This window comes from Phodopus roborovskii, unplaced genomic scaffold (genome assembly GCF_943737965.1).
Source record: "Phodopus roborovskii unplaced genomic scaffold, PHOROB, whole genome shotgun sequence".
Classification (NCBI taxonomy): Eukaryota; Metazoa; Chordata; class Mammalia; order Rodentia; family Cricetidae; genus Phodopus; species Phodopus roborovskii.
Window position 1 is genome coordinate 5,968,015 of NW_026126547.1, and position 13,497 is coordinate 5,981,511.

The 13,497-nt window shown below is 45.4% G+C and overlaps 1 protein-coding gene across 4 annotated transcripts in view; it reads right to left on the minus strand.

The window, feature by feature from the left end:
* Positions 1-4,962: 4,962 nt before the first annotated feature.
* Cobl (cordon-bleu WH2 repeat protein) overlaps positions 4,963-13,497 on the minus strand; it is a 220,974-nt gene continuing 212,439 nt past the window's right edge. For all 4 annotated transcript variants that reach the window (XM_051200605.1, XM_051200603.1, XM_051200606.1 and 1 more), the window contains one exon: positions 4,963-6,326. In XM_051200605.1, the coding sequence (XP_051056562.1) occupies positions 6,309-6,326 (18 nt within the window). In that variant the 3' untranslated portion in view covers positions 4,963-6,308. The remainder of the gene's footprint in view (positions 6,327-13,497) is intronic.

The following is a 13,497-nucleotide window of genomic DNA, read 5'->3' on the forward strand; positions in this document are numbered from 1 at the left end:
CTCCTCATCCCAGTGCCAGTGGCTCTCTGCCCAACCTGGGGCTTGGCCAGCTGTACCCTTGAGTTGGAAACCTGCCAGCAAGCCCAGTCTTTGTCCTGTCCCTGGCCACTGCCATCCCTGCAGTCTGGAGTCTTTCCAAAGACTCTGAGCTGCCTTGCAGGAACACTGCAGCCTCCCTCTCTTGGGTATCTGCCCACTAGCCATTGGCCAAGCAGGTCTTCAGGAGTTTTGTACTCTGAATTTGCTGCCAGTCTGGTTGGGGCAGACTCTGCACCATTCAACAAATGCCCATGGCATCAGTCCTGTGTTCTCAGGCTTGACACTCCCACATGAATGAGGCCCACAGAGTTCCGGGTCACAAACGCCAATAGACTCCATTGAGAAATGGCCATAGTAACAAGAAGCGCCACATTCCACAGGGGACTAAGTGGTTATAAGAGGCTTTCCTTGGGAGGTGGTTGGGTTCTGGAGAAGCAATAGGCGTTTTAATAAAGCATGGTAGAATGAACCCACATGGTATTTTCAGAGAAATGCAAGCTGTTTAAGTTTTAGAGCGTGGAGAAACTGAAGAGCAGCAGGAAATCTGAGTAGAGGGGCACTAGCCAGAGCTCAGCCTTGAGCTGTCCTTTACCTTGACTATATGGCAGGGCCAGCCGCTGCTCCGGTCAAAGAGTCAGGGTATGAGAGCAGTGCCAGGGCTCACACTGCTACTCTTAGAGACTTGGTGAGGCTGGGCTCAGAGATGAGGTGAAGAGCAATGTGTGGTCCCACCTAGATTGACACCCATTTCTTCCTCCGTCATGAGTTTCCGGCCCCTGCATCTAGAGGAAGGGTCTGAGATGCAATTCCAGAAACCACAGTGCATTGCTTTCTTCTGAGGAGTATGCCAGGCAGTATGAGGCAAGCTGCTGCCACCTGCACTCACTCGGCGCACACCCCAGTTGGGAACATGGCCAAACCACTCATGAACAGGTGCCAGCATCGTTAATCGCTTCTTGATCTTTCCGCTTTGAACACATTTGTATTTCTAGTGGAACACAGGAGTGGGTGGCAGCAGCCTCAGCCCTAGGAATGTCTCTGCAGCGGAACAGCGCCCTGGTGCACAACTGGCTTCCTCAGCCTTGTGGCTCCGTTCACCTGCCAAGAAGCCTCTCCCTTGATGCTCAGTTGAGGGGCTTCCACCCGGCCACCCACCAAGAAGAACCTCCAATCTTTGCCCCACATCTTTTATCCCCCAGGATACTTGTTACACTCTTGATTGGCATTTCCATGTGGCTACTTGCCAGCAGGCTCACTGGAAGGCAGAGACACTAATTTGTAATCGTCTCCAGCACCCATCGGGAATTCCGACTGACAAAACCTCTTCTAGTATTAGATGCAAAGAAAAAGAGAAGGGAAAGGAAAGGCAGGCACCAAGGAAGGAAAGAAGGGAAAAAGGGATGTTGGATGTGGGGAAGATAGAAAGGGCGAATGGAAGAGAGGGAAGATTTTAAAAGGGAGGAGGGAGGAGAGGGAGGAAAGAGGAAACAGGTATGTCAAATGCTTCTGTACCCCCGAATTGGGGGGTGGCGTCTGAGTACAGAGCCTTGAGATGAGGCAGAGCTGGACAGAGGCTGCATAGCACGGCCAGCACAGTGATTTGCGCCACCTGTTTTCTCCACCTGCTCTTTTTTCCTCTCTGTCCCAGGAATATCTGTCATGTTAGTCTTCAGACTCCCTGGGTCTCTGGAATTACCCTTCCTGGGCCTACTGGCCCTCTTCTTCTTCCTGGTAGATGAACAAATCCGTCAGTGCAGTTCTCTGTTGTAACAAAAAGAATTATCAGGAAGAATGTTATCTCTCTGATGCAGAAATCCTGTGCCTCTAGGAACAAACGTATTTGTGTTCAATATGGGGGTCCCTGAAAAAGTCTCAACTTGCACTTCTGATGGCTTCTGGTCCTGGAAAATTTCCCAGCCCTTTTAGGAGCTAGGATTCTTTGAGCAGAGGAGAGATGTCCCCTGGACCAATGTCTTGATCACTCAATCCCCTACTAAAGAAGAAGGTGACACCAGGGTAGAATCCAGACTTGCACTCAGGCCAATCTGCTAGTGTGTGTTACTGTGTATTGAGAGTAGCCATTCCTCTACTCATAATGGGTAGATATGGCTGCACTGTCAGAAAACTTTCTTCCCCTTCTGACTCACGTATGTGGGATGAAAAAGGACAATGGAACCATTGATCCTACTAGTTTGTGAAGTGAATCAACTATTTGTTGGGCTCTTTTCTTCCTTTCTGCTTGTGATGGATAGATAACGTCACACTGTTGTCTAAATATTTTAGGTTCCAAACCAATAGGTGTTCTGGAAGTTAGCACAGTGAACAACATACAGCACAGTTGCTACCCACTGGAGGTGGCCTGATCGGCAGACACTACAGGGCTTCCATTGAGCCAGTGGCCAGAATACTGGCTGCCTTTGGTCTGGAGGTATAAGGAAGGCACAGGGAGTATTCTGGACCTTCCACAGCCATGGAAGGAGAAAAATCACAGAAGAATTTAGTGATTAGCAAACGTTTCCTTGTCTTTCTGATTTGGAAACCACTGGAATCAGCCACTCAGGAGGTGCAGGCTCGAGGCCCAGACACACACATACAACAAAGTGGAGTCATGATCAAGTGAGGTGAGCTGGCAGGACACACAAGCCAACAATCTTCCAGGTCAGGAGCTGAGCCGAAGGGCTTTCCAGAGGCCTAGAAAGGAACATTCTTGGTGTAGTAGTGATGCTCATAGCAGGACTTCTGAGATCCATCCCTGGAGAGGCAGCTTTGAAAGCTGAATGGGTTGGGCAAGTTGTAAACGGACAGCATTCTAAATTCAGAGAGTCACAAACAACTTCCTTCTTGAGAACCGATCAGCAGGTTTTAGAAACTAGATCCATGAGGGAAGAGTTGCCAGGGCTTTTTCAGGCTACAAGCCCTGCAGGGGTGCCTGTAAAGACTTCTTACAGGCTCATTTCTGGCCATAATGTGCCACACACAGGCAGGGAGCAAAGCAGACAAATCACAGGCAAGATGTGAGCCTGAGCTCTGGCCATCTCCACTAATCTTTGCTTTCCTCCCAGACAGAGGCATTCACAGAACATTTACTGCTCTGCGTGAGCAAATATCTAGTAATAGATGCCACAGATTTTATGAACTACACTGGGATATTTTGGGGATGCTTTTCATAAGTATCTGGGCAATGACTGGAGCTGAGCCATTTACTTCCTGTTTGCAATTGCTCACCTTTTCTCCCTGCCTCTGTGTTATGCAATATAGCTAGAAGGCAGTGAATAGATGCCTTTACAGGCTTCCTGCCAGGATGATGACCTGAGTTAAGGCTGTTGAGGTTTCCCTGAATGAGCTAAGCCTTTCCTGCTACTTGCCTCGAGGCTCATTTTTGCAGCCAGAAAGGTGAGAGATGAGGAGTGTGGTGTGTAAAACACAGCTAATAGAGGCTGCGATGAGACAAGGTGGGAGCAAGGAGGTGTGAGCATGCTGGGTAGACTTGAGAAGTTGTCTGGGCCAAGGCTGGAGACTCCAGTTGAAGCATATGGAGGGTTCTGGGCACAGCAGGCAGGGGAAATATTAAAAGAATATAAAGGTATATATGCCCTCAGGGTACTCTCAGTAAATGGATGGATGCATATGGACAAAGAAAACAGTGGACAGGCTGTTTAGACTAGGGATGGGGAGGAGAGATAGGGCCTCCTATCAGTCTGGTAGGCTAAGGAGAGAATGCAGAATTCGGACATAACTGGGCAACAGGAGCCACAGAAGGTGCCTGCAAGAGTGCAAGCCATATGATGGACCAGTCTGGTCTTCTTAGCCTCCCGTTTGTCCATCTGGAAGTTGGTGCTTTGATGTGTGGGTTTACTAAGAAGATGAGGCAAAAGCAACTGTGATGACACTTAACAGAGACCACAGCATGACCAGGAGGCTGTGACTAATCTGTATCTCACACCCCCAAAATCTGGAGGTCTACATATTTTGAGGTGTAGACCACAACACATATAGCATCATATTGATCCACTTGAGCAAGATTAACTAGAGGAGGGGGCCCTTGTGCTCCCCGGGGACCGTCTCTGGACCTCTCAGGTTTGGTTGGGGAGCACAACTGAACTGAAAAGGGTTCACAAAGACCTGTGAGGGCTGGGAGCTATAGGGCCCGAGAGATGCACATACTCTTTCGAGCTTCTTCAATAACAGCCTCTTTCTCACTGGATTCCCCCAGGGAGAGCCCCTAGGCTCCCTGTATTTGCTCTTCTCTCTGCCTAGTTTATATCGTTTCCCCTCAGTAATTTACTCAAACCAGGGCCTTTCTCCATCCCCTGCTGTCTGAGCGTGACATCCCCCTTTCCTGGTGATTTTTCTCTATAGCACTCATGCATGCCATACCCAGCATTTTGTTTAAGGTCTGTCTCTTCTATAATAGAACATATGCGGTGCTGATGGGTTTTGTCTATTGTTTTTGCTGAGACTCAGAGGACTACAGAAGGATTCAGCCATAGTTTCTCACTTTTAAAGTCCCCCAACAGCCTATGCATTAAAGGGCTGGTCTCTGACCTGTGGCACTAGGGGGAAGGAACCTTCAGAAGCTGAGGCATAGACAGAGTTAGGTAAATGTTGTTGCATATCTGAAGGAGCTATCACGATCCCAGCCCCTTGCTCTCTATTTTGTATCATGCTACCATAAGGTGAGCAGTGGCCTCCAGCACACCCTTCTGTCATGATGTGTTGTGTTGCCACAAGGAGCAGCCACGGGGCCAAAATCTCTAATACCATGAGCCAAAATAAACCCTTTTAAACTGTTTACCTCAGGTGTTTGGTCACAGTGATGAGACACTGATTTAACACAGCAGCCAAAATATCTGTTAGCAGAATAAATTAATCCAACCATTTTGCAGGCAGGACATACATTGTAGCATGAAATCCACAAGACAGTTACAGGATTGGATTTGCATTTATTTGTGGCACTAAGAGAAAGAGCAGACAGCTGTGACTAAGAGCAATTGGCTGGTAGCTCTCGCCTCACTGAGAAAGTTTAGCAATGGTAATCACATAGTACCAAGTTCCCATTCTACCCGAAGCCTAGATTTGAAACAGGGTGAAACAGCAAGATGATTTCATGTATTTTTTTTTTTTCACGAAGGCAGAGATTTTGTATCGTGAACTTCTTTTGACTTCTATTGCTGTCTTGGTTTTCTCCATATAAGAAAAGGTTTTAGAGACACATTGGAAAAAAAAACCCACAAACTTCCTGCTGAGTTTAAATTCTTTAAAGATGGTATCTACCCAGCATGTGTTATAAGACTGTCATATAATACCAGAGCAGCTGCTGGACCATGCTGAAGTGTGTCAGGATACAGTGTAAGTCACAGGTTGTGCAGCACAATTTGGACGACTCTCTGTGACATGGAAGCACCCAACACCTTGTTCCTTGGCCCTCCGCAGAATTCCAGAAGGCCATTGGTGAAATCTCAGGCTCCATGCAAGGCTCCTTCAGAGTGGCCTGATGCACTTCATAGCCTGCTGGGGGCACTGGGGACAGATATACAAGTGGGACACAAGCCATAAAAAAGGGACAGCACTTCCAGTGTTCTGGTCTTTGCTTTCTATCACCTCATAAGGAGCCAGGAATGCCCGATTCACATGGTCAAGTAGGGCTCCTATTCTGGGCAACTCTAGCTGAAATTTGAAAGCAGAGTTGGTCCAATCATGGTCCAAGATCATCTGTGAGGTGTGAGGCTTCTCTATGTAAGGAATATGAATCAGATGCTTCACTGTCCTACAGCCTTCCTCCACCACTCTTCTGATTCCAGAAATAGAGCATCATGTAGCATGTGATTGATTCTGATGGTTTCTGTTGATTTATGCTGTTGCCCACCTAGAATTCAAAAGATCTTAAACAAATGACTTTAATCACATGTATGCGGCCAAAGACTCAAAGATCAAAAAATCAATGTAAGGCATGATTCCTTGTGCCCAGAGCTATAATCAAGTGTGAGTGTTGGGCTCCAGCCTGTGTGTTCCCATTACTCTGCCAACAAGAGCAGTTTATTGGCAATTGCGAGCATTCAGAGGCAGATCACATGTCCTTGGCACACAAGCCACACAGCAAAGCACCGTCTCCCCTTTGACTATTATGCAGAAACACCAAAAATCCACTGTGAGCATTTTGGCCCGGAGATAGGAAAGTACCACTTCTTGGTGGTTTCATTTCCTTTCCCATGGATTCCTTTAGTGATGAAACTTGGAGCTGTACAGGTGGTTTCTGCAGTGGTAGGACCTCACACAAGCAGGGGAACCTGCAGAAAGATGGGTAGAGTTACTGTCTCTGTGGGCAACAAAGAGATGTGCAAGCTCATCTGTGTAAAAGGGTGTTGGAGAACTGAAGTCTAGACCAATGACCATGCTCATTACTATCCCAAAGAGCCTTTCCAAAATATAAATACACCTGAAACCTTGCAAGAACTTTTGACTGCAAAAGCATTGTGGAGTCCATAGATAATTGTTTGTAGGTCTCTACACCAAAACTATACTCATTGCCCTCTTGTATTCGTCCATCTACAGTCCTGCTGGAAGGGACATCTGAGTCAAGAACCCTAGTAGCTTACTCACTACAACATATATGAAGTGTGTGACCAGAGGTTGTGGTGTGGATGGAGGAGCATGCAAGTTCATCCTCTATTTGGCAGGAACGGTCTCATAGCTCCTGCTGGTTCAGTTCTCTCCTGATAGCCCACCAATGGGAAATTCAGATCTAGGGGACTGTTTTTAGTGCCTCTGAACATGTTTTAAAGAAATGGATTTTCTATGAAATAAACAGTCTCTCCCCTGGAGTATCAAACTGGGGCACAGTTTGGACAATGCTGGGTTGGGAATTCAGCACCGTCCTCTACCATTTCAGTTCATCAACCAAAGCAAATACTCAAAAGACACGGACTCCTTCAGAACTAACACAAACACCACTGGCTTGACAGTACCCTGCTTAAGTCCAGTGTATCTGCTGTGTGTTGGGCCCCATGTATACTGTACAAATCTATCTTCTGTGTATTGGGGACCATGTGTACTGTACAAGGTTATCTGCTGTCTGTTGGGTACTAATTGTACTGTACAAGTCTTAGTTCATCTGCATATCAGCTCAGTGACATACTATCACTGCCATTAGGAGCTTTGCCTCTCATATAATGGCAAGGTGAATTGTACTTCAAGTTAAGTGCTCACATACAGTTTTATCTTAGCAATGCTTGCTGAGTTGAATGGGCCGGGCCTCTGTCCATTTGCATATATGACTCCTATTTCATGATCAATTTTCTTCATGATCACAAGTAATCCATCCTCTGAAGCCCTGTCATCTCCCTTTTACCTCAGTCATCTCAGCATTCAAGGGATCCACTCCCTTTGCAGCCTTGTTGACAGAGCTTTGGATCTAGATGTAGGTAGATGCTCTACAGATATTTGCTAATTCTACGGTACCTCCCTTGAGCTGTCCTGTGTATATTTTCTCAGTTGTCCTTCACAGGGGCTTGGACTTCTCCAGTCCGTTTGATGTCTATAACCCTCAAAGTCTCCACTCTAGTTCCCTTCCTCTACCCTCAGCCTGCACACAAAGGACTCTGCTCCCTCAATGGGTTTCCATTTACATGGATCTTTCCAATGGTCCTACCATAACTCAAGTAACTCAAGAAAAATGGGTACACTATATCTGGAAGAGTACATTTCCTCATATTTGTAAGCTGAACATCACAGTTCTAGGTGGTGGCTATGGGAGATGACTAGGTCCCTAGGAGTGTAGTGTCTCCCAAGGGCTCAGTGTCTAGTCCAGGCCTTGAACAATTCTGCACTGTTGTGTTTCCAGCCCAATGGCACTGGACATCAACCTCAATGGACCTGACATCCCCTTGCCCTGTCTTTGCAGGGGGAAAGAAACCACTGGCTGTAGCTCCTTAAGCCATCTGCCTGTGTCCTCACAGCGACAGACATGGACTTGGTGGGGGGGTATTGCCAGCACTGTCAGCCTCGCAGCCTCCCCAACACCCGTGGCATGTGTGGGTGACGGGGGTGCTGTGGCCCTCTGCTTCCTCTTGCGATGCAGCAATGGGGGAAATGTGTGAATGATGACCCTGCAGGGATAGTGGCACAACAGAAGAGGTGAATATACCAGTTTTTCTGTACAGCGACTTTCAATCAGAGATCTGTGATACAGAACAAAAGGACATTTAGCTGGGAGAAATTAGTGCCTTTGGGTCACTCCCGAGCAGCTAGCTGAGTGAGTCCTCCTACTCAGAGCACAGGTCCTATGACCACTTGCATGTATGGCCCAATCCCTTTTATCTTCATGAGGGCCCAGTAACACCTTCCCAGCTCTTTCAGCACCCTCTGACCTCTGGTGCCTCCAGATTCTGGAGTCAGCCTTGTTGATGAAGCATGGAAACAAGGGAGACATAGGCAGCAGCCCTACTAACAGCTACCAATCATGAAGCTACACAGTGGCCATCCTGTGGTTCCTTACAAGGACTTCTCCAGTCCATCGGACACCTACAACTCTCCAAGGCCCTGCTCTGGTTCTGTTCCCCCATCCCCAGCAGAAGCAAAAGCATATGCAAGATACCTATGGCAGATCTGCTTGTGCAGGGCTCCAGAAACCATGCAGAAGGCTGCCCAGAACCGATGGAAGTAAGGGGGAACATGGCTGCATCCGCTACTGGTTAAGATGGGCTAAGGGCTAGCACATCCACGACATCTTTTCTGTTTCCCCTTCACAGGGAGATAGGAGACTTAGTGAGCCTGAGGTTACCTTCTTCCTCTAAATTGCCTCAGCAACACTGTTGGAAATCAATGGATTATCTGTACTGGTTGGTTTCTGGACTCTATTGTATCCACTGATGTCCTCACTCACTATATCTATGTAAGAAGTCTTAATATCAGATAATGTACATCCTCCAGCTTTGTCTTTTTTATTTTAGATTCTTATTTTGCCTATTGGAGGCCCTTTGCATTCCAGTATAAATCTATGAATCAGGTTTTTCCAATAAAACTTTCAATAAAAAAAGGGGAGAAGGGACAAGAGGTCGGGAACAGAGTAGGGAAGCTACATCCAAAATCCACAGCCAAGATAACTTTTACTGTGCTGGGACAAACATCAAAGAGAAGACAGAAGTTTAAGGATCCAATGGCTAGGACAAAACATGTATCCAAGGCGATCAGGTGGTGTCATGGGCGGGAGAGGGTGAGGGAGGCAAGGTCAGGATGTGGTCAGAGCTGATCAAGAAAGGGAGCCTGCCTTCAGGTGCCAGGGAAAGTTGGGGAGAACTGGAGCAAAGAGTAGGCAGCATCAGAGGGCAGTGGGAGAACTGGAATCGGAATGTAAAATATAAATTAATAAAAATGATTAAAAAAGAAAAATAGTATAGAATAGTATAAAGGTTATGTGAACCCCCATTATAACTATCCCAGTTAAAGTTATTGAGTCACCAGGGCAGGAAAAAGGCAAGAAAATTAAGGGCAACTAGTTGGGAAGAGGAGACCACTAGAAGTAAGAGGGGCAGAACAAGAGGGTATGGAAGGTAAATACAACTAAGATATATCACACACACACACACACACACACACACACACACACACACACACGCACACATCAGAATGAAACCTGTCATTGTGTACAATTAATATATGTCAACAAATACATATGTCAAAATAAACAAATTAAAAAGAGTGGACAGCCCAGGAGGGACCACCTGGAATGTATGGGAGGAGATACAGCCAGCCAGTATCCCATGCAGATACGTGCCACAGCTGAGAGAGGGGATGAATTAGGAAGAAGCTAAAGAGATAGCTCCAGGGCCATGGTGGAGGATGGGCAAGGGTGGTACCTCATAAAGGACCCTGGCATAGCCAGAACTATGCCTAGCAGGGCTGGCAGAGAGCTGTAGGCTTACAGAGTAGGGAGCCCACATTTTATAATAGTGCTTTCTTCCAGACTCCAGACCCTGTTCTCCATGCACTTCTAGTCAGGCTTCAGTTGTTAATCCAAAACAGAAGAATAAAATCACTGCAGGGTCTAGAAAACACACATGCACACGTGAGTACACACACCACACACACACACACACACACACACACACACACACACACACACACACAAAGGCAGTCTCAGTCTTGGCTGGCCTGGAACTCATTAGCTAGACCAGCCTGGCTTCTAATTTATGGACAGTCCAATGGCCTCTGCTGCCCCTAGTGCTGGGATTACGTTGGTATGTTTTAACAATGCATGTATCACTGGCACAACAGCCACAATCAAGATCACAATAGCACTATCAAGATTTCCTTCAACTTCCTTCAGTCAAATGCTACCAATCAACTAGAACTACTGAGGAGTTAATATTTTCTAGAAATTCATAGAATTGAGCAATATGGCTCGTGCAAGTTTTATGGCCAGTTGTTTCCAGCATAACTGTCTTGCAATTCATCTATATTGCTGCAGTCATTCACATCACAGTTACTGATGTAGGTACTATATGGACACATCATATTTGTTTATTCTTTTGCTGATGGGCGGTTGTTCCCAATTTTGAGGCAGTTATGAACAAAACTGCTGTAAGCATTGTGAGTGCAAATGCACCCATCTTCCTGCCTTCCTCCTCTTCTTCCTTCCATAAGTGTCAAAGAAAATCAGAGAAAATGGGTATTTTCATCCTTTTTGATGTTGGGCAAGTATTCATTCTTCCACTGTCAGGCATGGGTCAGCTGTCAGTTTTCAGTGATGGCCTTTATCAGTTTGAGGAAATTCCTTTTTTTCCTACTTTATGGAATTTATGTGAGACATGGCATATATTGTCAAATGCTTCAAAAGAATCTATTAGGATGACTTAAAAACAGTTCATATGGGCATAGATTTTAAATGTTAATCTAATGTTGCATTCCTAGGGCACATTTCTCTTGGCCATCACACACCATCATTCTTAGATTGTTTTCTTTCTTACCTAAATATGGTAGTGGAATCAGTAGATTCCTAGGCTAGGTTGAGACCTGCTCTCCTCTTCAACTTTCAGAGTGAACTTATTTAGAGGCCTTGTTACGGTTGGAACTCATCGGTGAAGCTATCCAGGTGTGTGAGTGTGTGTGTATGTAAAGTCTTATTTTTTAGTTTCTTCACCAGATGTGGAGCTGTTCAGCTTATGTTTTTCTTCTGAAATTTTGCATTTGTACTTTCATAGTCTGAAGTTGGCATGAAGTTGTATGTGACATTCTTTTTGGATAATAGTCTCTGATGATGTCTTTAGAATTTGTGTGGGACTATGTCTCCTTCCTGAAATTGACAAAGAACCTTTTTCTCTTACTATATTATGAACAAGTCTTACCGATTTGTTGGTTTTGTTTTAGAACTAGCTGTGGGTTTAACTTTTAAAATCAGTTTTCTTTTTTATTTTAGATTCCCGCTTTGACTTTTACTATTTCCTGCTAACTTTAGACTTCAGTTTTTCTCTTCTTTTTCTAGTTTCCTAGGGAAGAACATAACTCAGGTGTAGAATAACAAAGCACTATGGAATTTTGTGGAAAGCACTTTAGCAGCACTCCATACTTCTGTGGTGCAAATCACAATTATTTCAAACTCTTCTTCTTTTTCTTTCTTTCTTCCTTCTTCCTTCCTTCCTTCCTTCCTCCCTCTCTCCTTCCCTCCCTCTTTCCCTCCCTCCCTCTTTCCCTCCCTCCCTCCCTCCCTCCCTTCCTTCCTTCCTTCCTTCCTTCCTTCCTTTGTTCTTTTGTTTTTTCAAGACAGGGTTTCTCTGTATTGCTTTGGAGCCTGTCCTGGAACTCACACTGTAGATCAGGCTGGTTTCAAACTCACAGACATCTGCCTGCCTCTGCCTCCCAAGTGATGGGACTAAAGGCATACACCCAGCTCAAACTATTTTCTAATTCTCCTTTTTCCCCCCCTTTTTCCAATGGGTTATTTAGAACTATATTATTTTAATACTTTGGGATTTTCCTAAGGACACTTTGTTATTAATTTACAATTTAATCCTGTTATAGTCATGAACACAATTGTTACCTGTAGTCATTATGGGACAAGTCTGAGTCATGTTTAGTCACTAATGTTGCAAGCTGGCTTTCCATTGTTTCCTGATCATTTTTGGTTGGATGCCAGACAGTGCTAATTTTGCCTTGGGTGTTAAATAGTTTCACATTCATGTGTATATTCTTAAGCTTTGTTCTGAGATGTGGTCATTTGGAGGTAGTTTGATAACTGTTTCAAAGATCTTGGGGCAGTAGAAGGCCATGTAAATTGTTGCCCACTGCTGAGATAGAGTGCCTACCAGTGCCTGAAAGATGTGACATTTGATTCCAGCTTCAGAAGACTCAAAGGCATTTTCCTCAACCTATGAGAGTGTCAGATTGTCCTCTCCCAGTCTTGGTGATCGTCTTTACAGCCTCATTGTACTGGCTTCATACTCCATCAGGTCCCACAGGTCTCTGGATTGCTGTGTCACAATCTCCTCTTTAGGACTGGCCATGCATGCTTCTCAAAATAGGAGTTCATAGGTATGGTGGATAGTTTTCTGACAACTTAACACAAGCTATGGTCTTTCAGGAGGAAGGAACCTCAATTGAGAAAATGCATCTATAAGATTAGACTGTAAGCAAGCTTGCAGAACATTTTCTTAATTAGTAATTGATGAGGTAGGGTCCAGTCCATTGTAGGTGGTGTCACACCTGGCTGGTAGTCGTGGGTCCTGTAAGAAAGTAGGCTGAGCAAGCCACAGGGAGTAACCCAGTAAGCACCATTCCTCCATGACCACTGCAGCTCCTGCCTCCAGGCTCCTGCCTTGATTTCCTTCAATGATGAACAGTGATATGAAAGTGTAAGCCAAATAAAACCTTTCCTCCTCAAGTTGCTCCTGGTCACTGTATTTCATCACAGCAAAAGAAACCCTAACAAGGACAATGGGCCTGTGTCATCACCCCTTTTATACTATAGCTCAGATGTTGCTAGCAAAAGAGATGTTGAATGCAGGCCTCACTCTCTGCTACGGTGTCTCTCAGGAACCATGATCCTGCGGCTCAATGGTTAATTACTTTGAAGTCACATTATTTTTTTTTAACTGTTTGGCTGCTTTAGGCAGGATGGTAATTCCAATCCTTGAAATGACCTTTTGGGTTGAAGAAGCTCCCAGAGAACCATTGAGTAATATTTAAAAAGCTGTGCTCTCCCTCCTTCACGTGCCCTGGGTAGTTTGATTCAACTGGCCCACCTCCTCTTTTCTGGGTTAGTAGTCTTCCAAATGTATCAGACCCTTCCCTTTCCACTCAGCCTACACAAACTGTGCCAAAGCTGAAGCAGGCAGTATGAATAGCTCCAAATCACATACACACATATACACATCCTGGCACATCAGAAAGCCCTCTATAAATACTGTTTCAGCTTTATTCCTGTGATTCTTGTCAAAAACCAACCTCAAGATGATTAGGATGGAG